The sequence below is a fragment of the Alosa pseudoharengus genome, unplaced genomic scaffold, assembly GCF_046254945.1.
Source record: "Alosa pseudoharengus isolate Yale_2024_CS ecotype anadromous, Long Island Sound unplaced genomic scaffold, YU_APseudo_1.1 YU_APseudo_1.1_scf_4, whole genome shotgun sequence".
Classification (NCBI taxonomy): domain Eukaryota; kingdom Metazoa; phylum Chordata; class Actinopteri; order Clupeiformes; family Clupeidae; genus Alosa; species Alosa pseudoharengus.
In genome coordinates, this window is record NW_027468774.1 from 37,317,766 (window position 1) to 37,344,798 (window position 27,033).

General features: G+C 40.7%; 1 protein-coding gene across 4 annotated transcripts in view; it reads right to left on the reverse strand.

Annotated features, from left to right (window-relative positions):
- The window catches only part of clec16a (C-type lectin domain containing 16A), an 89,944-nt gene that overhangs the window by 12,975 nt on the left and 49,936 nt on the right, over window positions 1-27,033 (reverse strand). For all 4 annotated transcript variants that reach the window (XM_076266148.1, XM_076266147.1, XM_076266149.1 and 1 more), the window contains exons 20-21: window positions 24,984-25,188; window positions 20,432-20,587 (exon numbers count right to left, since the gene is read on the reverse strand). In XM_076266148.1, coding sequence (XP_076122263.1) covers window positions 20,432-20,587; window positions 24,984-25,188 — 361 coding nt within the window. The remainder of the gene's footprint in view (window positions 1-20,431; window positions 20,588-24,983; window positions 25,189-27,033) is intronic.

Below are 27,033 nucleotides of genomic sequence, written 5' to 3' on the forward strand. Positions count from 1 at the left end.
TAACTGGCACTGCATAATGTTCTGTCACTGGTAAGCTTACGTACAGCATCTTTGAAGTTATCATTGCAAGAGGCGCAAGTAGAGAATTGTAAGCCTACATCTAGGGCTACTGAATATCCCAGTTTTTAAACATGTTGGTCTGATAACCTTTTCTGCCAATCATTTCGCTTTTAGGACCAAATGCATCAAGACATATGGCAATGGTAAACCCTGGTTCACCAAAGAGGTTGCTGCACTTTGCAGGAAAAAAAGTTCTGCATTTAAGAAAGGAGACAAGGAGGAGTATAAGACTGCCAAGTACAGTATGAACTTCGTTCTGCTATCAGAAAAGCTAAAGCTGATTATGCATTGAAACTGGAGCATCAACTGGCCACCAAAAACCCCAGGTCAGTCTGAAGGAGATGACCAATTTCAATAGAGGGCCTACTTCACCACCAGATGAGGACCCTGAGCTTCCTTATAGACTCAATGCATTTTATGCCCGGTTGGAGGACAGTCAGTCACCAGCAGTCTTCCCTTTTCCTCCCACCTCCCCCTTTTTAAAAAACAGAAGGTCAGGAAAGCAGAAGGGACCAGATCAGCATTCCCCAGCTGTTTTCAGACACTGTGCAGATCAACTGGCACCTGTCTTCACTGATATTTTCAACACTTCTCTGCAGCAGTGTGTAGTTCAGGTCCGTTGCCCTCACTTCAGTGGCTATGAAGGTGTTTGAAAGTGTGGTACTCTCCCATCTGCAAATCACAGTATCACCGCTGATGGATCCCTACCAGTTTGCTTACCAGTCTAACAGATCTGTGGAAGATGCCATCAACCTAGGAGTTCATTCTATACTGCAACACCTGGAGTCATGATGCACGCATGATGTTCATTGACTTTAGCTTTGCCTTTAACACCATTGATCCACTCATCCTCTTCCCTGGGTTACAAGCCATGAACATCAACTCAGATCTGTGTCACTGGATACTGGACTTCCTGAGGAATAGAATTCAATCAGTCAAGGTTAACAACACAACATCATGCCCTCTGACTCTCAACACTGGAGCGCCACAAGGCTGTGTGTTATCTCCTCTTCTGTTCTCCATCTACACTAATGACATGAGATTTCACCATCACTCTGTCAAAGTATTGAAGTATGCAGATGACACCACCATCATCGGCCTCATTAGTGACAATGACGAGTCCCACTACCACAAGGAGGTGAACTGGGCTACGGACTGGTGTACTGAAAATAAGCTCCATCTTAACGCCTAAAAAACTAAAGAAATGGTTGTGGACATGAGAAGGTGGCCTAACACCAAAGCCCCGTCTATTATAGGTGAACAGCCTATAACCTTGACTGACTCCTTTACATTTCTTGGCTCACATATCAGCCATAATTTGAAATGGGACATTAACACCACCCACCTTATCAAAAAGGCGAATCAGAGACTTTATTTCCTAAGACAACTGAAAAAGTTTCATGTCAACAAAACCCTTTTGCTGCTCTTCTACAAAGCCATCATTGAAAGCATCATCACATCTTCAATCACCGTCTGGTATGGGAGCTCTGACAGTCGCACCAAGAGGAAATTAGAGAGTTGTCACCAAAGCCTCCAACATCACTGGTTGTGACCTTCCATCAGTCCACTCTCTGTATGCTGAACGCAGCTTGAACCGAGCATCCAAGATCAGCAGGGACGCTTCACATCCGAGCCATGATCTCTTCCAACTTCTGCCCTCTGGAAGACGCTATAGATCTCTGAAGACAGGAACGACGCACTTCAAAAACAGCTTCTACCCTTCAGCAATTAGACTCCTGAACTCCTGAAGATTTGCAGCTCTACTTATTTAATTATATTTATTTAATTTATCCCCTCCCGCTATTAACCCCCCCCTCCCCCAAACGGACTGAGCTACAAAAAATACCACCAACATTGTTGTGTGGCAATTAAAGTTTCTATTCTATTCTATTTTGTTAATTATATTAACGAGTTAATTTATTATTGCATTCTTCAACTGTATTGCTGTAAAAAACAAGGTCAAATATAGAAATCAAAATGTCTTCTATGGAGACCTTGGAAAGTTATGACTGTTTCATAAGTAAATGCAGCCAGAATACATTGCTCTATCAACATCATGAGATAAAGTGGAGGGAATAAAACATTATCATGTATCAGAGGTTATAGCCTGGCAGGGAGGACTTTATAACCTTATCCAGTGTGTGTAAAGCCAAATTGGTTTAAAGTCATGTGCTGATCCTCACATATCCATTGTTAACTAAGTTGCAAAACCACATTCTCTAATCCCCTACCTACATGAGTAAAGTAAAGCCTTTGTAGACTCACTCTAACCCAGAAACAAGTGTGGGGTATTTATCTTTTTTATTATAGTGGATGGAATCTACTATCTTGAAATCTCCTGGCTTCTTCTTCTAACCTTTTCTTTTTACCTTTTCAAGAGTGAATGCGACTCTAACCGCTTAACGTACAGACATGTTGTAATAGGGCAATTCCATGGAAAATTACATTTTTTGTAACCTCCATAACAACAATAAAATGTGATGGTATGGTATGATGTGAATGATTACATGAAACTTGAGCATTTTCTATATTTGTCTGAAGAATGTAGATGAGAAGAAATGCACAAAAAATTAATGTCATCATTCACATCATACAAATGCCAAGGCATTTCACTGGCGTTATGGATGTGACAAAAAGTCAATTTTTCGTGGAATTGCCCAATAACCGTTCTGAAGGTCTGGAGTGGGGCAAGAGAGTTATTGTTTCAGATTTTTTAAAAAGTTTATACTTTTTGAGAAATAGGGGATTAAAAATGTTAAAAAGCTCATTTTCCACCCATAGACTTGAATGGCTTTGATGTCATAATGGCCTAAAGCCAGCTGCGCTCATTAAGCTCCCAGAGTTAGTTCCCGGGCTAATCAGAACACTGGCACAGGTGTCACCTGTGAATCCAACTGTCTCAGCTTCTAATGCATACAATCTGGTGCTCCCTAAAACTACACATCCCGTAATTAACTTGTGCGCATGCGCAGTAGCGTTCTCCTTGCGTCATTGATTCCTACCGATTCCTAGAGTGTCCCAGTGACGCCACTTCCATTTGCCTCCATGGGACCTATCCAGAGCCCGTCTACGGAGAGCCTCCCCACTCTCTATTAATCCCATACAAACCGAATTTGGCTGCAGTTCACCAGAGTTCACCTAGATGGCGATCGCAGGTGAGTCCAAAATACATGGGGTCCTATGGAGCTACATGGCTACATTTATTGTTTTCACATATTTAACAACTGAAACCCTCAGATTTTATTTTATTTTTCGCAAAATGGATATGGATTATCAATCATTAGTGAAATAATCCGGGAGTCATGTCCTTTCGTTTTCTTACAGGTTGGGTTGTTGTTGCCCATAACACGCTAGCATTGATGCTATGCTATGATCATGCTAATGAATGACGTCATTGACACGTTTGAAAGGCTTTTTAGAACAATTAAGTGACTTTAAAAAATATAATACTCAACCAAGTGTATTGTCTTTGCCTCCACTTTCGAATACAATATTCAAATTACTTGAAAATGATATCCCGAGAAAAGTGGATTTTGAGGGGTACAGCTCCATAGACGTCCATTCATTCTGGACTCGCCCGCGAGCGCCCCTAGATGCAGTACCACACCGGAAGCGTTCCGATAGTGAAGGTTCTCCCCTTATTAGACATTCTCTGACCTATCTTTCAAAAAATGTTGAACGCCAGTCTATGGCGAAAAATAAATGATTTTCTGGTCCCAGTTGACTTGTGCCTTGAATTAATTACCCATAAGATGTTTGTCAATTTTAAAGACAATTTTTCATGTAAAGACATTTGCAGTTTGTTTCGTAACTATTGAATTACAACATTGTGAAAGATCGTAATTCCAACGACTACAAACCCCATCAGTCGCGCTAGTGACGTTAGCTCATTCACAGCCACACTAGATTGTACAAGCATACCAGCAACAGATCTTAATTGGGCTTTCCTTGCCGATGAAAATACCACGAGTCAGAGGATTAAACACATCAGGTAAGTTGTATTCGTCCATAGACTGTACATTAGATACTGTTAAGTGACATAGCAGGCAGCAAGATGCAACCGTTAACTAGCATAACAGCTAGCATGCTAATCTTATCGTTTCATTACGTTGGTGACGTACATCGTTCGAGACGAGAGATGTGGTCCACTGAGCGGATTCGCACAAAACCAACATAACTTTTGAAGTCTATCGAACAACAGTACTTTCTTGACGTGAAAAATTATCTTTTAAATTCACACACATCATATGTGAAATTCGTGGCACAATTCAAACTGGACCAAAAAAGAATAGTTATCTCTCCATTAACTCCCGTTCACATTTTTTTGAAAGACAGGTCCCTTGTAGCGGAAGTAAAACGGAAGTCACTGGGACACTCTATAGGCACTGCTGCTGTCAAGCATCCTCTTGAAGAAAGTTTACGTTCTTGTTGTCTGGTTCGTCCAACAAACAATGACGAAACGGACGTTTTCCTACCACACCCAATGTAAGTTACAATTAATTTGTGTTTTTTCTTCGAATGGAGTTTGTGAAGTCTGTTTAAAACGACTCGGCTAATCAAGTAAGCAAGCAAGCTGGCGTTAGCTTCAAACTTGTAGCTTAGCAACATAGTAAGTTCATAACTTGATTAAGCGATAACCGAGCTAGACCTCGGGAATGTTTCTAGGTTTGCAGTTGTGTGCAGTGGAAGCGGTAGCTAAGCAAATTGCCAGCCAGCCGCCTTTCGTAGCGATAGCTGGCCTGAGGAGGGAAATGGCAAACAATCGCTGGCTGAAACTTAGCCTTCGTTTATAACTACGTTTGTATGAGTGGTAGGCTAGGTTGTGGCGTAAAATGACTTGATTGTAGGCTTAGCTGTTAGTTTGTTGTTCAGTTGAACATATTTATCTAACAGCTGTCTCTTCCCCCCCCCCCTTTCTATTTCTGTTAGGTGCCGCTTCACTCTGCTACTGAAGGATCAGGCTGACTGCAACTGCTATGGATGCTATGGATGGCAGGAAAACACAGTACACGTGAATTTCTAGATGAAGAGTGAATAAATGCACTTGCTTAACTGATAAGTTTTCAATGGTTATTTATGCAAGCTTGTGTAGCCTAAACAAGACATACAGTACCTTGGCCTAGCCAAATTTATTCTGGCTGTAGATAAAGCAGGATATGAATTTCCGAATATTTTGCCAGATTAGGCTAATAGTGGTTTACTGAGGTTTAATATCAATTGAAATACCACTGAAATCACGTTGATCTTTAGTTTGGTTGTAATTACAACATTGTTTCAATATTAATTTTAGTGGAAATACCATTGAAATCCCGTTGATCTGTAGTTAGAATTTCAACGTTGCTTCAATATTAATGAAGGGTGCAAAAGTGATTTTAACGTTGACAAAGAAATGTTGATTTCAACATAGATTCAGTGACTAATTGTTAGCTGTGTGCAAAATGAGCAGTCATCAAGACTAACTGAAAGCCCCATTTTGCAGGTACAGTAGTCTTGCATTGCATACAATTAGGCTTTCTCTGAACTACATTTTCCAAAGGCCAGCTTTCATGCTTGTGTCACAACTTTAGAACGGCTTGACGCACATGCTTCAAATTTGGTGTGAACATTTGCATGCACTCAATGATGAAGTCAAATGTCAAGGTCAAATCCACCTTGAGTGTGATATCTCAAGAATGCCTGACACATAAGGTTTTTTGGTACAAGGGTTTGTATGAACTCAAAGATTAAGTGATTCAATGTTTTTTTTTCAGGAATCTCCCCACCAACATTAACCCAGCAGCTTTCCATCCACTATTGTAATTCCTCTGGCATTACATTTCTAGTTTAGGATTCATGATTTACTTGTATGGCATGTTGCCATTACTGCACTGCAAAAATATATTTTTTGCATTTTCAACTCAGTGCCAGGGGTAAGGGTGGGCTAAGCCCACCCAAGCATTATGTATTGACCACCCAAACAAAGTCAAGAAGTTTCAGTTGTGCATCTGCACAGTGTGCAGTCTCAAACCCAGAGATCACATAGATCTATGTTTTTCGAAGCCACCAAGTGCTGTCGGTACGAGAAAAAACCCTAAAAACAATCAGTGCTACCTAGCTCAAGTTGCTGCAGCCAACAGCTAGAACGGCCAGGCAGCTAGAGTGCTACACTCTAGGGGGCATATACAGTGCACACTATGGGGGGCATTTACTTTTTAAATATGCCCCCAGAGTGTAGCACTGTAGCTGCCTGGCTACTCTAGCTGTTGGCTGCAGCAACTTGAGCTAGGTAACACTGATTGTGATTGTGCTCTCTCTGTAAAGGGGGCCAAACTTTGGAATTCTCTACCCACTGTTCTAAAGTTAGAAACTAACAGAAAAACTTTTAACAAAGGACTCAAACAATGGCTAAAGTCTAAACAACAGTGCTCACACAAATAGTCCCTTAACCGGCTGACTGCTTGCTCAGATTGCCTTTGCTCTGTATCTTATTTATGTTCCTTACATTGAAAATTGCTTGTATTTCTTTGATCTCTTTTTTCCTTTCTGTTTTTTTCTATCTTTGGTTTTTCCTCTTTCCTTTCTTGATATTTTAATTGCTCTATCTTTTCAAAAGCCGCCTATGGACAAGTATTGCGAATTAGCACCTGTGCTAAAAACACTCAAACAATGCATCTGGTTTGTCCAATGTAATTGCTATGTCCATATCAAATAAACATTAATAATAATAATAATAATAATAATAATAATAAACAGTCAACAGATCAATATGCTGACTTGCTGTTACATCTCATAGCCTAAATACTGTATCAGAGATGCATTCAAAAATTCACAACTGAACTTGTCAAGCTCAAGTGGTACAAACAGTGTTGCCAACTATTTCGAATGAAAAGTAGCTAAAGCCAGCTCCAAAAGTCGTTAAATGTGGCTAGATGACGTCACGCGCTAATTTGCATATTAATTACGTCAGCACGTCGTACCCCCTCCCCCCCCCGCAAAAAATTGGTAATGGCCCTTCAATTCCCTTTTACTCCTGTTTGCTTTTCTCCTACTCATATAGGCAGCTTTAAGAGCCTAGTTTAAATATATTTGATTTAATATACTTGTATTATATTTATTGATAGACCAGGGGTTCCCAAACTTTTCCACGACAAGGCCCCACAAATACCACTAGGTTCTGGCCAAGGACCCCCTTATTAAACCCATCGACAATACTACGACAAATGTAAAAATACATTAAGCTAATCCTAATAATTATTTTAGCCACAAACACTTCACGATGGAGCATAAAGTACGTAAACATTTTATTTGGGGCTTTCTGCTATATGAGAGCTATCACGACTATTATTCCCAGTCATTATCATGGAAAATATAATGTTCAGATATGCGTCACATTATTATGTCATTTTCACGTCAAGAAAGTACTGTTGTTCGATAGACTTCAAAAGTTATGTTGGTTTTGTGCGAATCCGCTCAGTGGACTACATCTCTCGAACATAGACAGTAAAAGATATGGACAGAGTCATCATGTAGACGTCAATCGAGGCGGGTGAAGCAAATTTCAACCGTTTCCTGTTGGTCGACGAGGCTTTCTGGGCAGGCTCAGGGGACGTAAATGTAACGTAGGCACGTAGTCTGACTTGTGTAACTCTTGTGATAGCTGCACCGAGAGATTGGGTATGTAGCCACTTACTTCGTTACCACCATGTCTACATTACTGTTCTAAATGTCCTAGTTGTTCGTAGATAAATGTGATTTAATATAAACAGCACTCGCCACATTCATAGCCTAGGCTACTGTCAATCCATCAAAACTTCGCTGAAATGTTGTGCTGCGATGCTTTCGTTCTTATCCAGAGAATACGGTTATTTTGCTCCTGTGCGACGCTTTCACCCGCTCTGGCTGTATGCGTATTACGTCACTTTAGCATTGATTTCGGAAAAAGGTTTATTACTCAGTCTGTAAGTCAGTTACGAGGTTATGACGCCAATCACACAATGTTGTATTACTCCGGAAATAGAAAAAGTTCATATAAAGGCTTAAAACGCTTCAGCTGTAACATTATTTGATGTCAAAGTGGCGCCAAAATTGAATGGGCTTCAATGGGGATGGCTAGGTGAACTGGTCTACTATTTAGCCTCAGATCCGCCATAGTGTTTACGCTCTCCGAACGTTCGCCTGCCCCCTTGGTCTCGAACGATGTACGTCACCAACGTAATGAAACGATAAGATTAGCATGCTAGCTGTTATGCTAGTTAACGGTTGCATCTTGCTGCCTGCTATGTCACTTAACAGTATCTAATGTACAGTCTATGGACGAATACAACTTACCTGATGTGTTTAATCCTCTGACTCGTGGTATTTTCATCGGCAAGGAAAGCCCAATTAAGATATGTTGCTGGTATGCTTGTACAATCTAGTGTGGCTGTGAATGAGCTAACGTCACTAGCGCGACTGATGGGTTTGTAGTCGTTGGAATTACGATCTTTCACAATGTTGTAATTCAATAGTTACGAAACAAACTGCAAATGTCTTTACATGAAAAATTGTCTTTAAAATTGACAAACATCATATGGGTAATTCAAGGCACAAGTCAACCGGGACCAGAAAATCATTTCTTTTTCGCCATAGACTGGCGTTCAAATTTTTTTGAAAGATAGGTCCCATGGAGGCAAATGGAAGTGGCATCACTGGGACACTCTATACCAACAAACAAAGGACAAGAGTCGGTCACTTAATCGGACATTTTCAGAATGATCAGAAGCTCTGGTTGTCCTAAACGCAATAAAATGTTCTGTTTTCCATGCCTGCTTTTCCGATCTTCTGGGGGACAAGGGGATGTTTGGAGTAGGCTAGTGTAGGTGTGTGTGACATGAAACATTTTCAGAAAAGGCAAAAAACATGAGGCTAGCATCTGAGTTGTGCAAATTAGCCATGCTGGGGAAAGCTAATATTGCAAAACAACTCGATGAGGGCTACAGTGTAAGTGCGAAATCGTGTAGGCTTACGAGTTTGTTCACCTGATAGTGACACAGATGAAGTAAGGCTGATTGCACAGACATTTGATGGGGCTAGTCATTGTCATGAGAGGAGCATCTGGTGGAGTGCGTAAGAAAGTGCAAGACGTGTACCCTAATTGCTATGCACATCAATTGAACCTGGTGATGGAAAAGGCTGCGTCAGCATCATCCTCAGTGTGTGTCTTCTTCTCGGATCTTTATGGTTTCTCCGCTTTTTTCACAAGATCTCCGAAAAGATTTAAAAGCTTATTTTGGAGTGTTTCGAAATAATTGAAACATCTGGAGATTTTGATACAATCTCAGTTAGAGAGGCTAAAGGGTTTTCTCGAATGCTCTTAGATCCCGAGTTTTTATTCCTTTTAGACCTGGGCCCAGTTCCCCGAAAGCATCGCCTAAGAGCGTCGTAAAGTCCCTCTTATGAACGTCTTAAGATTTGCCGACTGTTTCCCGAAACCATCGTAGTTTATGGCGTCGTGAAAACCCTCGTAGATCTACGAGTGCTCCAGAGTTCTCGTTACCGGCTAAGAGCGTCTTAGGGCAATTCCATGCAAAGGTCAACCTTACCATGGAAAAAAAAAGTTGTGCATACGCAAATTGAACTGTTGTTAAAATCTTCATTTAGGTCTATATTTTATTGTTTGTAACTGATCTGATTGAATTTGATGGAGAATTACTCTCTTTTTATATCATAAATATGGTGTGCAACCATACCAGAAACAACATTTTTCACATGGTAATATTATACATATTTAAAAAGTGGATAAATGGACCCAAGGTACAAACAAATTGTGTCATTTGACAAATTCCAGATTGACAAGGGAATGGTATGTCTATGCTCAGCTTGCCTTTAAGAGCACAACTCCTTACATTTGTAAGGCTTTTGTTTTTAAGTCAGCAAGTTCCATGGCCATGTCACATCCATAATGTTTTATAGGAAACGTTTATGCTACACATACAGTGTTGATGCGACAATGTCCATAGTGTCTGTGCAAAGCTGATTTATATCAATGTAAAGTGTGATGACCAAATTGTGCCCCTTTCTTACTTTTCAAACCTTTAATGGTGCGTTATGGATGTGACGTTATGGATGTTACAAGACTGGAGACTTTATTATACCTCAAAGCCGATAAAACGTCTGTTCTGGTGGCATTTCAGTTTCAACACATGTCACCTTAGTGTTTACAATTGACATTTCAAAGATTATTAGCTTGATCAAAACCACAGGGAGGCCTCTCCTAAGCATTAGCAAAACAAACATAATATTAAAATACCTCCAGTGATTAGCCTAGCCATAGCCTATTTTCAAGTAGCCTGGCCTTGGCCTGTCTACGTACTTCCGATCGAGTTCTTTTCCCTACAGTACTCCGTCTGTACATCAACGTAGGGAGCGAAAAGGACTTATACTTATGAAATCTTTGAGCAAATGTAAATAATAGTTTAGCCTATTAACAGGAGTGTCATGAACGAAGTCACAGTGGAGTAGGATGTTATATCGTCAGCTAAACTTTAGTCATAGATTTTGTCACTTGAAATAGGCTACGAACGTACCCGAGTAAAACTGTAGTTTAGTAGGTTACATGGTCGGGTCAAAATCGCTATTTTTCAAACACTAAGAAGGCTCGACATAACTTGAAACTTTGATCGAAGCATCATCAGTGTCTCTACATATGAACTTGAGCATTAAGAACATTGTTCGTGTACACATAGTTTACTAAAAAGAAATATTTTGGACAACTCACTCCTTGCAAGATGGCAAGATGGCAGCGAGAAAAAACATGTGAGTTGCTCAAAACCTCTCTTTTAGTAAACTCTGTGTACACCAACAATGTTCTCAATGCTCGAGTTCATGTTTAGAGACACTGATGATACTTCGATTAAAGTTTCATGTTGTGTCGAGCCTTCATAGTATTTGAAAAATAGCGATTTTGACGCGATTGTATCAAAAAAGTAGTAGCCCTATAGGAATCCCATTCAAGGTCATTTCACCCGAAAACGACAATGCATACAAGCTTAAAAGTGGCGCTTTGGACGTACTTATGCATTTATATGAAAGTTTGACTTGGGTACATTCACAAAACACTATATGATGCATTTTGGCGAGAGTTACGCAGATGAAACATGTGATTGTTTGCTGATAAGATGCACCCGTGCTTGTTATGGGCGTGCTGCAGAGAAACTTCTCTGTATGACGAAACGCCGGTTGTTAGTGATTGGTTCAAAACGGTTCTAAGGAACTCCAATGATTTTAAACCTCAAACTGTGCCCTCCCACCCGGAAATAAACGAACGCCTATGGATCTAGGCCAGACTCTCTGCGAAGTCAGAGAGTCTGGTTTCCAGGCTAATTTTCAAGTGGCCTAAAAACGAAAATCTGAGCGATTATCTTCCCGTAACTGTCATACTGTTGTTGTACAGTAACTGGACTATCGTATTAGCTGGTGAAGATAGCTGACTTTGCAGCTGGAGTTGACATAGCAATCTCCTTCTGTTGCAGATCTGTTCAGCCTGCCGTTCACGTCTGCTTAACACAGTTTAATTGTAAATGACGCGATATGCCAGCATTTGAAGTGTCAGGTCCTCTGTAGCTCATACCCACAGAGTAACATAAGTAACGGCAGCAATAAACTAGATGTACCGCATAGCGGTACAAAATATGACCGCCTCTCAGTCCTGCATATTCTCTTCGCAAAGATAAATCACGCTTGTCAATTTGTCTCCTACTCCTACGCTTGTCAATTTATCTCCTACTCCTGCAACTCATGTGCATGTAAATGAGTGTGTGTATATGTGAGTTTGCTTTTGTGTGTAAGAGTGTGTGTGTGTGTGTCTGTGTGTCTGCATGTGCATATGCGTGCCTGTGTTTGTGTGTTTATGTGTGTGTGTGTGTGTGTGTGCGTGCGTGTGTTTGCATGCGCACATGCGTATGCGTGCCTGTGTGTGTGTCTATGTGTCTGCATTCATGTGGGTGGGTGTTTGTGCATGTATGTGTGTGTGTGTGTGTGTGTGTGCTTGCCTGTCTGTATGTGTTTATGTGTGTGTGTGCTTGCCTGTCTGTATGTGTGCGACTGTGCGTGCGTGCGTGCGTGTGTGTGTGTGTGTGTGTGTGCATGTGCGTGTGTGCACGTGCGTGTGCAAGTACTTTATGTGTGCAAATCACAAATCAGTGGGTATGGGTTGGGTTGATGCGGGCTCTTGAGACTAACATACCATAAATATTTTGTCATCTTGGGTGCAATGGTTCAGGTAGGGCTAGTTATTAATGGGAGTGGCCACCAAGTATTATGTTCCCTGGTGTTTCAGTAACCCGGGAATCACTGACTAAAATTGATGATGGTAAAAGAAAAAAAATAATTTATTTTTTATATTTTAAATGACTTGTCCTGATTCTTCCTGTGGATCTTAGTGGGCACTGAGGAAGCAATAATTTCATCGCTAGTTTTTCATGATTACTATTTCAATTGTTTCATATCAAAATTCACTACTTAATTATGTGTTTTATGTAGTTTGTCAAGGACTGGTTCAGACACGTCACATCCATAATGTGAAACCGTCACATCCATAACGCCAGTTTTTCCTACATAATGCATTACGAAAATGACGCATAGTTTTAAAAACACACTTTTTGTGTTCCTTCAAGTCTCCTTCATGCTACATATATCATAGTTTCGGCAGTTTCCTTCAAAATTCACAGAGTTTGTAGAAAACCTGTAATCTCTCACAAAAGTGTGTCAATTTCATGTCACATCCATAACGCTGATAAAATGCCTTGTATTCTTAGGATGAAATTGATTATATGAAATTAGAGGATTTCTCAGTATTCAGAGGACAGACTACTCAGTATTCAGTGGTTGGACTACTGTTCGCATCTTCACCATGACACTCACTCCTTTTAGCACCTCACCAGTCCCGGCCCTGTCACTACAAGTGTCTTATGCTTGATTACCCTCAAGCACATTGGACTTTTCTTAATTTAACTTATATAGTGTATTTAGTATTTAGTTTTGTTCTTATCTTTCTTATCTTCTACTGTCTTTATTGTTCAGTGGATTTTAGTTATATGTTTATACTTATACTTATGTTTACCATTTCTGCTGTAAGTGCATGTTGTGTGTTATGTCTGTATGCTACTGAGACCCTTGAATTTCCCCTTGAGGATCAATAAAGTATCTATCTATCTATCTATCTATCTATCTATCTATCTATTGGTCGTAATAATGTGATGAAGAGCGGACAAAAATGCGATCAAGTTATGAATCGAAACGTTGGTTTAGTCTGTAGCCTACTGCATCAAAATCTAAGCCTACACATTTCCTCACTTTCCTGATCAACATCTTGGACAATGAGTGTCACCCACTCCACAGCACTATTGTTAAGCAGAAGAGCCTGATCAGCTGGAGACTTCGCTCACTGCCTTGCACAACTGACAGACTGAGAAAGTCATTTGTCCCCAGGGCCATTGAACTGTTCAATGCCTCACTTAAGGGAAGAGGAGAGATAGACTTCTCTGCATAGTCTGTCTGCCTCTTCACTCCCTCCATGTTTGGATACTGTCTGTCCACTAGCCACTTTTACCACTGTCTTTATGCCTCACTGTTTGCGTGCTATATTAGCACATTAGCACATATGCATAACCCCCCTTCCATGCCACAGCCGAACTGTGGCCACACATATACATTTTCTTTAAATAGTTAAATATATAGATATATAGACTTTACTTTACTTTATTTCTGCATTGTTGCACTGTTGGACTTACTCATTTGCACTATCACCATGACCACTATCACCATTGCACTACCACCATGACACTCATTCACACAGAGCACCTTAGAGCACCTTACCATACCTTACTATGCACAGAGAATCACAGGCTCAGTCCCTGCCTCAGTCATTGCAGTGGAATTTTGATTTTGATTTCGAATTCTCGGTTAATTTGTTTCCCTCTTGAGTTTTTCCCCCAAAGTAGTTCTCCACTGATCTGAGCTAATGAGCTGATTACCGGTACCTACCTTGTAGCTTTTATTTGTCTGGAATCTCAACATTTTAAACTTCACTTCTTATGAATGAAATAATTATTAAGTAGGTTAACCATAGGTTAATAATGCATGAACAAAACGGTGTTTTGATCGCAAGTGGTAACATTATGGGATTCCATTCCCCAGATTTTGCTCATAGCCTAGCCATAGAAAGAAAGAGTCGTGAAAATGAACAACATCTCCGTGGACCGTGTGCCTTTTTTTTTCTAAACTTGATCATCAGACTCTGCCCGCCTATTTGTCAACCCAGGAGCCGGTAATGGATTCTTCTAAGAAAATGTAGAGGTGTTCTTCTATATTCTGCGAAAAGGAATATCAAGGTGTTGTTCTTCCCTGAAACCCACAGACACGTCTGAACATTCTTTACATGTTTGTTTATCTGGCTTAGGCCAGGAACACAGAGGAAATGCAACACACTCCCACTCCCACTTATATCCGAGTGCATACCAGGTGAGTGAAAACAATTCCCAAATTCTGCACCAGCGCACCCTAGAGCTAACGCCCCCACGTTACAATGATCAAGGCCAAGATAATGGATACATACATCCATCGTATCAGTTGGGCAATATCAAATCTCCATCTTCCTGTAAAGCCAATGAACTGCAATCCCACTACATTCATATGTATTACTGTATTATTGTATATTTGTTACATCATACCCCAGTGCATTTATCAAAAAGTGTATGACCTCTGCTCACGTAACAACAAAAAAACATGTTGCTTGTTTTTTTTTATTATTATGACCGCCGCGTCATATAGGGATTGTCAAAGTTTGTTTTTTTTTTTTTTTCCCCCCGTCATCTACTTCCTGAATTTTTGGTCAACAATACCTGGGACACCGAACCACCGGGGCACATGAAATTTGGTGGGTATGTAGCCCCACTAGACTTTTACGGAAAAATTTTGTTTCGTCCCCGGGGGCCACTCCACCCCCGTGCTGGGCCCCCCGAACCGCAAAAAAAGCAGTTTTTCCTAAATAACTACCTGAACCGTGGCACTGAGGATGAAGAATCTTTTGTGGTATGTTGGTCTCAAGGGCCCACATCAACCTGGCCCATAATCACTCATTTGTGATTTGCACCCCCCCGGTAAAAAATGAAAATGCAATATTATTCTGCTTTAATCGCCCCTATCTTCAGTTAAGATGTTCAGAACTGCACCAAATTTTATGTGTATGATTGACCTGGCATTCTATGGGGGTATGCCAAGTTTCGTAGAATTTCATCCATGGGGGGGTCTAAAAAAAAATTAGGTTATGTGTACATTTAGTGACTGTACACTCATTGGCCTGTAGATGGCGGTGCACACATATACACATGCACACACACACAGGCACCCACATACTATCGGTATTAGAACGGCCGATACATAATAAAAATTTCAGTAGAATTAAAAGAAAGCCATAATAAATATTCATCACCATCATCATGTCTGCATTTCTAGTATTGGCGATAAGTAGTCGTTTGTCCACTAGATGGCGCATCGTTGCAGTGAGACGTAATTTTGTTGGAAGTTAAAAGTGGGTTGAAAAAAACAATGGACGCTTCCTACAAGGACTGTAATTTACCGCAGAGAACGTCTAATAAGGATAGGACGATGTTCACATGAAATGTAATTCCCATTTCTCTTTGAAGCCGACATAAATCTGAGGATGTTTATCGGACATGCTTGGTTTTTACTGCAGGTACGTTAATCTTATAATATCAATAAGGACCTAGGTAATGTTACCGTTAGCGTTGGTTGAGTGATGGAGGCCAATTTGATTGATTGCATTTGTAGAAAACTAGAAATGCGGATATACCAAGCAAATTGATAGCAGCACTGTAATTGTATCTTTCGACTGTCATTTGTTGCACGTGCTACAAAAATCATTCTGTGCAATGGAAGATTTACCAACGTTACTGATACAGTTTTGCCTATACATGCGTGAGACTAAGACGCCTGTTTATTTCGTTTTAAGTGCGTGCAGGGTGTGTGAGAGGGGAATCGATGTGCATTGATTCCAGCTTGGTAGTTGTAGTCTGTGAAATTAAAAAGCACGTGTGTGTGAAGTATCCAAACAATGACACCTTAATTTCATTATGGTTGCTTTAGCAACACACCTTAAGCTACTGTGTAGTGGGTCCCATTTAGAAGTGGCTACTTCATTCGCGCTTTCCTTAACTCATGGAGCTGCATGAATTTTATTACAACTTTTCGCCACAATATGGCAGTTTAAGTCCGCTTGATACTGTAAGGCGTAAGCCATTGGTTTCCAAAGGAGATTTTATTTGTGTCGCCAGCATAGCCTATTGACAATTTATGTTGTAAATAGGCCTACCTTATAAGCCTACCTGTAGCTTAGGGAAGCTAACAGCTTTCTATTAGGATCTAGTTTGTTAGTTACAGTTTTGTCATAACTCCCTGATGCATTTTTGCATTTAGAATAGCCAGAGCGTGGATATCTCAATCGGAAAATTAAACAATATCGGGTGCCATGGACTAGGCTGGGTGAACCCAGCCTGATCTGCCAGCTATTTATTTTTTGATTTCTTAAAAGATTGAGCTTGGTCTGGTGAAAGCCAGACTAGCCATGGACCTCAGTTACACAATGCAAGGGAACATGAATCAGCCTATATTTGCACGAACAATAACGGACAACAGTTCTTCAACTTTGGCCCGTTAAAATGTGTATGAACAGTCTAGCGACGCATTTCATCAAGGCCCATTTGGACATGTCAGTTATTTGCACCACTGGTTACATGTAAAACAGCATTTCGTTTCAGACTACTGTTACTTAATTTGTGCATTAACAATAACGTTTCAGACTACTGTTACTTAATTTGTGCATTGACAATGAAGTATTACATGAACTAAAGATGACTAAAATCTTATGTAGAAGAAGAAACATTCACAAAAAATCCATCCATCAAAAAATGACCTTTGTTTTTGATAGCTGTTGAAAACGGCATGGAACTGACAGAGCTGTTTTTGTTCATAAACAAACAAACAAACAAACAAACAAACAAACAAATAAATACATAAATAACATTATGCTGATACCTTTTGCTTTTCCCAAATACAATGTAGCCTACAGGTGTAAATGACCTTTCATCAATCAGTTGCAATGGATGAACTGTGATGAACTGCCCTACTTGTGAATGTTTAGAGATTTTAAAGGTTTTATAACAATGCTACATCTTCTTAGGCTATTCTACAATCTATTCAACTTTTCAGAACCAGTAGGCTACTTTCTGTGCAGCCGCACACACACACTCAGGCATGCCAAACAAGCATACACAAAAGTTTCAAGAGTGGGGGATGGAGTAAAATATGGAGGCAAATTGAAGTGTGATTTATTTTCGCGGAACGGCTGTACAGGACTGAGCGGCGGTCATATTTTGTACCGCTATGCGGTACATCTAGTTATTACATTGTGTGATCAATATGCCAGAATAAATGCACAGGGGTGCAAATAGCATACACTGATATTTGTACAAGACGGGGTATTAATAGAACACATTGCTGTGTGCACCGGGGTACGAATAGCATACATTGATATTTGTACCAGACGGGGTACTAATAGAACACATTGCTGTGTGCACGGGGGTACGAATAGAATTCACTTCTTATTGCACCAGGGTATGAATAGCATACACTGCTAATTGTACCTGAGGTGCAAATAGCCTTACCCAATAAAATAACATTAAGTAGGTTAACCATAGGTTAATAATGCATGAAAAAAAATGGTGTTTTGACCGCATATCCTAACATTATGGGATTCCATTCCCCAGATTTCGCTCATAGCCTAGCCATAGTAAGAAAGAGCCGTAGAAATGAACAAAATCTCCATGGACGCCCTTAATGTGCCTTTTTTTTCTAAACTTGATCATCAGACTCTGCCCCGCCTATTTGTCAACCCAGGAGCCGCTACTGCTCTTCCATGTAAAGTTAATGAACTGACACAAAAATCATTAATTTCCTTAAATGAAACACATCTGCACTAAAGCTGTAGACCCAACCATGCTTGACAATTACAGTTCCACTACAGAAACGGTCTATTTGCTGCAGGCAGCTGGGTAACAGTTCCTGGAAGAGAGTGAGCTTCATCTAAAAGGACGTCATACCACAGCAGCGGGCAGCGAGAATCTCGTTTTAGTCAGACTTCCCCAGCTGAGCGAGGGGGGTGGGGAATACATTTGTGGTTTTGATTGACACTCAAATCTAATCGCACCTACTCACATCTGCAGTGCCCAGGCACAACATCAGGTGCCTCACACTTATCAAAGCCTACCACCCAGTCAGTCTGGTTGCTGATTGGACCGCATTGAGGAGAAACTAAGCAAGAAATGGAAACTGACTGATAGACTGACTGATTGAAAGATGGATTGACATCAGTGGGCTACAGATCAAATCAGCATGACTCAGAGTGACACAGAATGACAGAAGTCTATACTTACTTTGAGTATACCTAAAATAAAAGTACACAGTTCCTCATTAAAGATAAAAATAAAACGGGTCTTGACGAGGGCCATGCCTTCTAATAATGATAAGCACTAAGAACTACGCTATTTCTAGGTTTTGAAAAAGCCTACTGTTTGCAGTTCCACGTACTGCAACTTTCTGGTGGCGCTTCTGAGAAACCCATGCAAAAAAAGATGGCCAACATGAGTCTGATTATCTTTCCCTAAAAAACAATGACTCCATCTGTTCCCTTAATGAATGGGTGGAACAGAACAGATTACTCGAAACTCTAGAACGGAGGCCGTGTTTGCACCCCTGACCAACAACATGGGAAAGGCAGGCAGTGGTTGGTAAGCAGTCTTTCAACTAGTATTTGTCACTCTCAGATTCTAGAGAGTACCCCCAAAAGGGGGTGGGTGGTGGGGACAGCAAAGGGACAAGCCTTTCTCTGGTGTGAAATGGAGAGGTTTGATCACAGGTATCATTTCCTGGGTGATACCCCCTCACTCACTAAAACATCAAATAAACTCATTTCCAAAAAATCATCACCACTAGCACAATCAAGATTTTTCTGCCACCACACCGCTTTCAATAGTGAAGCCAGACCAGGTTCTAATTCTAATACTACTAATGTTTAACCGAATAAGTATGACTATGGCGATAAAACATGCACAATGAGGGTCACAATTAGATAGGGCCATGTGTGAGAAAGCTGTGTCCACTCATCCGTGAGTGAGCTCACTAGAGGGTTTCATATCATGATGCAACTGTGGCTGTTCCAGCTAACTTAAACTGCTTATGTAGAAGTAGACTGACTGCCTTTTTCCACAGAAGCCTATGTTTTCACTGAAGCGTGTTAATCCGCAAACCGAAAAAGAGGAAACATGATTAGAAAATAGGGCTTCATTAATGTTATTTCTCTCTCAACGCTTTGGTGAGTTTTAACTGCCCTTCGTGTCTGCCAGTGCACATGTGGGACCATTCAGGAATGTCGGCCATGCAAAAACACAACATTCTGAAGAAATTCAACTGCATGAAATACACTAAAAATAGTAACAGTAGTAAGCATAGTGTTAAGTATAGCGTAAACCCACACACACGCACATAAACACAGTAAAACACGTGCATTAAACACACACCGACCCACTCCTAAAATTCAGGAGAAATAAACCAGAACCAGCAGCTGGCAGCCACAACATAGAACAGGAACACTGAGATGCGCGCACAGACATACAAACACACTGAAACACACACAGACCGTTTCAGGCAAAAGGAGACACTGCCGAGTATAAAAATGGAAATAAGGCAGAAAGAATAACAAGTTCATATTGTGGAGTCTTTGAGGTCATGCTTCTAAACCAACAAAATTATTTATCTTTCAAGAGTCTCTAAACAAACTGAAACATAGTAATGCTTCATGTCTGATTTTCATTGTTTTCAGATGACTTTGTCACTGCTAAACTGTATGTGTGTGTGTGTTCACTATCCCTTGTGTGTCTTTGTGTGTGTGGTGTGTGTGTGTGGTGTGCATGTGTGTACACTACCCCTATGTGTGTGTGTTTGTGTGTCCTCCTAGTGTGCTCACTGCTCTGCACTGCTCACTGCTTTGTGTGTGTGTGTGTGTGTGTGTGTGTGTGTGTTGACCACCCCTTGTGTGTGTGTGTGTTTGTGTTTGTGTGTGTGTGTGTGTGTGTGTGTGTGTGTGTGTGTGTGTTTGTGTGTGTGTGTTCACTACTCACACACACGCAGTGGTTGAAAGCACAGAGTGTGTACATCACACTGGCCACAAAAAACACTATTCCCTATGTAGGCGGGGGTAAATGGGGAGTGTGTTCCCTGTGTACACATGAATGAGTTGGGGGTGGTTGGGGACAGGGCTTCCTGTTTGAGGTGTGGTTACCTGGGACCTTGTCGAAGACGGAGCGCTGAGCATTAGAGTCGGCGGGGCCACGGCGAGACTGGTCATAGAAGCGGAAGGGCAACTGGGAGGACGCAGCTGCTGACTGACCAAAACCCAGAACCTCCGAGGAAGGCTGCACTGGAAGGTCCAGCAGAGCTGAGAGGGGGGGATAGAGAGAGGGAGAGAGAGAGAGAGAGAGAGGGTGAGTGTGTGGGTTATAGAGAAAAGGGGGGGGGGTGAAAAGAGCAAAAGAAGAGGAGGTGGTGGTGAGGTAGAGTGAAATAGTGGGAGATAAGAAGTAACAGAAACAGAAAGAGAGAAAATGAAGAAAAAGAAATGACTGCATCAAAGAGAAACAGAGTCATTCACTGTTTCGTCCAAGGAGTTTCACATCAATCATTACACAGGGGGTCGCGTCATTAGGAAATACTCACAGCAAAAACCTCAGTGGGATTTTTATAACAATAAAGTGTGATGTTTCAAGTGTTACTATAAATAAATAAACATGGTACCCCACCCCCCAACTCACTTCCTTATGAAAAATCTCCTACTTCCTCTTACACCTCTGATCACTAATTACAGGAAAAACATCCCACTCAATAGTGACAACAACCCCCCATCACCCCACCACCACACACACACACCACTTACATATAAATGTAACAACACGTCATACAGTAGGTGATGACTGGCTAAGGGTGTCACGATTTAGATTTTATTTCGAAATCGATCGAAATTACATCTCAATCTCGAACTTCGAATTTAAAAGTAGAATCGACGATGCAGCCACACCCCCAATGTCACGTCCAGCATATATGCCAAGACGCACAAACACACACGCACGTGCTGAACTGCAGCTAATTGTAGGCTGCAGCCAGTTAAAATATACACATTAACCTGCCCCTTTTGCTACTTTGAAATCACCGGTGTGGAAGTATTCATTTATTCACGTCAATTAAAACTAACTTAGCCTACTCAACTTGCAAGTGAAAAGGTGATCTTACAGTCCAAAGTTACTTTAAGGCTTAAAATGCACATTGATAAGTACATATTCCATGAACACTAACCTTGGGTCTCTTCGGAGTGTGCTGAAACAATCAAATTATCATTCTGTGTTGTTTCATTTCACTATGTTCACGTCTCTGTTTTAGCTTAATGTTAGTTCTGTTTACATTACAACCTCGCGGTTGGAACGGTTTCAAAATAAAGAGCGGTTTCAAAATAAAAGCCCCCTGAAACAGAAAAGGAAAAGGCCAAAAAGAGTAAATAACATAATTAATGCATTAATAGTAATATTAAAAAAAAGATCGAAAATCGAGTCGAATCGTGACTTTAAAATCGAAAATTACATCGAATCGAGGATTTGAAGAATCGTGACACCCCTATGACTGGCACAACCCTACTTACTTGGAAGTCTGAGCCCTGATTTTTTTAAGCCAGCCCACACACTCACACTCACACTCACACGCACACGCACACACACACACACACAATTGTTTGGGACCAGGAAGCCTGTGTGGACAGCTGATGAAGGGCACACCAGGAATACCAGGCAATACAGAGAAGTTCCTAGAACTCACCTGACCTGTAGCCCATGGTGTGGTGTCCCATTCCTAAGAAAGCCTCAATTTGACAAAACTGCTACCTCAGAAATTAGTTTTCCACAAACCAGTAATACATATAAGAACTAGCTTTTCACCAGATTTCTATTTCTGTCTGCCTATCTATCCATCTCTCTATCAGTCATACTCACTTTAGTACATAGGAGAAATTACAGTAGTCCAGAAGTGGGGGATATTTCAGAAGCGTGATTTCAACTGAAGGGAGGGATTTCAGGAATTTCAGGTCTGATCAAACAATGAGCTAGACCCACTGACAAGAAACATGTGTCATCAGACAAAATGAAACCTTTCTTTGAAAACTACTGACTGGGGTATGTGTGTGTGTGTGTGTGTGTGGGGGGGTGTGTTTGCTTCTGACTAGAGGCCACAGCCCCTCCCTCTTATATGCTAGATATTGCCAACGGACAAAATTAATCCTTTCTTTGAAAACTGCTAACTGTGTGTGTGTGTGTGTATATGTCTCTTACACATGAGACATTTCCACCCAAGATGAAGAGACCAGACAGGTCGATCCCTGTGTAGGCAGCGGCTTTGTGAGAAAGGTGAAGGTGTGCCTTTCTAATGCCATGCATGATACGGGCTATAACTTTAGCCTGCTTCAACGATAAGACCAAGTGTGTGAGTGCTATGCTGATAAATGATGATGCTGCTGAAAAGCAATTTTATTGACTTACTGTATGTATTAACTTAATTAATGTTATTCACTAACAAAATGATTTATGATTATGTTACTGTTCTATCAAATTAGGTTGAATACAAATGTCTAAATTGCTTTTGGCCTCATATTGTCTGTATGTTGATATCCCTTGGCGTTGAGTCAAAGCTAATCAGTCATGCTCTGTCAGTTGCCATTTACGTGCGAGACAATCACGTTTTACGACATGCTGCCCCGCAAACTTTTAATGATTGAATCATACTGAGAACAGGTTTGTCTTCCATTCTACAAAGTTTGGTCAGGCTAGGAATATATTAGATATTAATAAAGATATTAATGTCCAAACATGGCCTTCAAGATAAGGCCCTTTTAGAGAGTGTAAACAATCAAGGGCAAAAGGCTATGAAAACAATAGATTTGAACAAAATCGGTGCTGCAACTATTTTCCTGGATTTTGTCTGATTTGACACGGAATGGCTGCCAGCGAAAACAAAAAAACAGCAATGTCTTATCGACTTTCAATCTGTATATTAACCACAGGCTAATAATCTGGCAATATAAACATGAATGAATGAGAACCATGCTAAGACAAACACATACACAGACAGATGCACGCGCACACACACACTAACCCTCATTTCTTACTAGGGCTGTAACGATATACGATTCGAAACCGAAATCGCGACATTCATATCCACGATACTGTGTCGCGGTGTGAAAAGGCAGAATCGCGACACACCCTTTCTAATGTTTCACGCAGTGCTTTGCAGCTTACACGGCCACAAAAGCAACCCACATCTCCCGCTTTACTTATCGGTAGCCTACGTTGTCTAAAAACAAATAAATAATAAATAATAATTTCATACCTCTCCTTGCTTTCATTGTAGACTATGTGTGCAACTTAACCAAACAGTATAAACCCCATCTCCTTGCCCCGCTCTATCTCGCGCTCCCTCCCTCTCACTCTCCCTCCCTCTCCTGCTCAATGAACACACGCGACTTAAATAAAACATTCACAATCGTGAAAGCAAGGATGCATAGAAGACGACTAGCTAAATTACTATTAAATCCGCTTAGCATCATTAGCATGCTGCACTGTTTAAAACTCTTGTATTGAAGTTGACTGATCATCTCAATACCAACGTTTCCCAAAAGGGCCTGTCCCAAGGAGAACAAGTATTACCTTGAAACTTAAACACACATGGGGAAACTGAACAGTCCAATCAGTAGACTATGATAGGCTAAGATGGCCAACTATGCTACTCTGTTTACAATATTTCCAGGCTTCAACCAGACAGCTGAATTAAAGAATTAAAGAGGTAGAGTTGTAATAAAAAATAGTAGGCTATAGGCTAATCTGCATAAAGTGTGCTGTCATAAATATCAGTCATTCGGAAAAAATATTTTTATATCAGGATATAAAATAATATATATATATATATTATATTGTAATCCTCTGGTGTTCTAAGGGAGGCTATAAAAATGTTATTTAATTAAATGTCTAGCCCCCCCAAAAAAAAAAAGAAAAATCGAGATTCGTATCGAACCGTGGGTCAAAAATCGTGATACAAACCGAATCGTGAGGTTGGTGTATCGTTACAGCCCTATTTCTCACTAATGCCCCTTTAACCAGTACTCTTCCATTCAGACATCCAATGCTGTTTGCTTGACCAGCAAAATGCCAGCAGGCAAAATGCCAGCTGATGGCTACATCACTATTCCTATGACTCACAACCAATGTGATGTGCATTCCATTCCTGAGAGCACAACCCATAAACTTCCTCCGACCTTCTGACCCTCTGACATTCATTTGACCTTGGGAAACCTACACGTAAACACACTTGTTTGTGTAATTTACTATGGTCAACTCAAGTGTAAACTGCACCTTCATCATACTACCTGTCATGACTTTTCCAAGCGTGGAAAATCAGATTTTAAAAATCCATGCCTTTTTCAGGATTTCCATAACTGTAGGATGCCATTCCACCCAGTCATTCCACTTAATTTTCTTCATTTCCACAAGACGGGCAGACTAGAGAACTTCAGAGACCTACGGCAAGATCACACGCCACCTCTCACAGTGTTAGCAAAAGGGAAACTAGATTCCACCAAGCAAATCGGACCCTTTCCAAAACAAAATGGGTCCATGTCGCTTTATATAGCTAAGCGTCTGTTAAATACCAGTCAACTCTTAGTTAACGTTCACTGTCAGAGGGGAGACAGGGCTTGTGTTGGGTTTTAGAGGGCGGGGGGGGGGGGGGGGGGGGGTACTTACCAGCTATCCTCTGCATCTTCATCCTGCGAGCCTGGATGCGGCCCTTGGCTAGCCGCTGCTTGGCGATGATGCAGCGGATGTGGTCGGCGAAGATGAAGTTGGCCTGCAGGATTGGCAGGGGCTTGGCGTGTGGGTTGGACGTGGGCTTGTGGATGATGATGTTCAAGGCCCGGCTGTCGTCCTCCACCCCCGACACCTGCATGTCCTGTGGCATTAAAGACACAGACACAGACACAAGGCATGTACTGTATATTATTAAACACAAATGAAAACTTCAGTCATTTGCATTCATCATACTAAACATCTGACACCAGGCACTACGCTGATGCCTGCGCCCAAGGAAACATTTATATAACAGAGAGAGACATTGAACTTTAAACTCTATAATGTTGGTTTGGCTCTTCATTGATTCACTCATCTGGTAAAATTGTTTTTAAAAATGTGAATAGCAAAAATGGATAAATGTGATTGATTTAGATTAATTACAAAAATATTGGTGTGTTCCTTGACTCAGATCTGAACTTTGAGTCATATAAAAATCATATCACCAGTTGTGCTTTCCATCATCTTAGAAATATATCTAAAGTGTGGCTTCTGCTCACCCAGGCAGAAACAGAGAAGCTAGTACATGCTTTTATTACTAGCAGGCTTGATTATTGTAACACTCTCTTTACTGGCCTGTCAAAGAAAAATCCGAACAAACTGCAGATAATTCAGAATGCAGCAGCACGTGTTCTGACCAATACCAAAAAGAAAGCACACATTACCCCTATCTCAGTGGTGTAGTCTAGTTAGCTGTAGTGGGTATACTGTGACCAACCCCAATTGTTAATACGTATCCTTGCCCATTTTAAGTGGGTATAATGAGATGGTGATGCTTTTTAAGCGGGTATACTGTGTAGTCCTGCGCACCACATACAGTAGACTACACCACTAGCCTATCTTAAAATCCCTTCACTGGCGGTCTGTTAGTTTTAGAATTGATTTCAAGATTTTACTTTTGGTTTTTAAAGTCCTCAATGGACTTGCGCCTGTTCATCTATCAGATTTGCCCTCACCGTACCTTCCATCACGGCCACTAAGATCCTGAGACTCTGGCCTCTTAGTTATTCCTAGGGTGAGGACCAAAACACACGGGGAGGCTCACTATGGTCCTTCTCTGTGAATCTGTCAAGCTTGCCACTTAAGCTGAGGATGGTCCAGTCAATTGAACATCTTAAGACATACCTTTTTAGTCTTGCCTTCTCTTAAATCCCTATACAATTCTTATTTTATGACTTTTGTACTTTGATTTTTATATTTCTAATTGTATTTACACATATTTTATTGCTTTTATTATTCTTTTTGTTTTATAGCTTATTTTTTTAAGTGTGCTGTTGTTAATCACTTTCTATTGCTGTTTGCACGAAAGGCGCTATATAAATAAAACAAATAAAATGAATTGAATTGAATAGATTCATTAATTACAGAGTATGTCGCTTGACATTTTGACAGTCCTACTACATACACACACACCAACACACACACACACACACCCACACACATATATGCGCACGCATACACACATACACATGCACGGACCACACCCACACACGCACACACATACAGTGATGGCCAAAAGTATTGGCACCCATGCTAAAGTTGACTGAAAAGAGGAATATAAAATCATCTTTTGGAAATTGATCTTAATGCCTTAAGTGAAAAATGAGGAAAAACCCTTCACCATACCTAGAGATTGGCATGGGTGTTATTTCAGTTAGTTTATTAGCTGGTTTGATTTGCATTGAGCTCAATGAGCATCAAACCAGCTAATAGGCTAACTGAAATAACACCCATGCCAATCTCTAGGTATGGTGAAGGGTATGTGATGATGTGGGGCTAATTTAAGTCCAAAGGCCAAGGTAACTTTATCAGGATGCACAGTATTCTGGATCAATGAAATAACTGGCCTTTAAAAATAAAAATCTGCCTGTCTCTATGGGAATTTAACATAGGGGTGGGAATACTTATGACCCCTGTATTTTAAGGAAGAACATTTATTTATTTATGA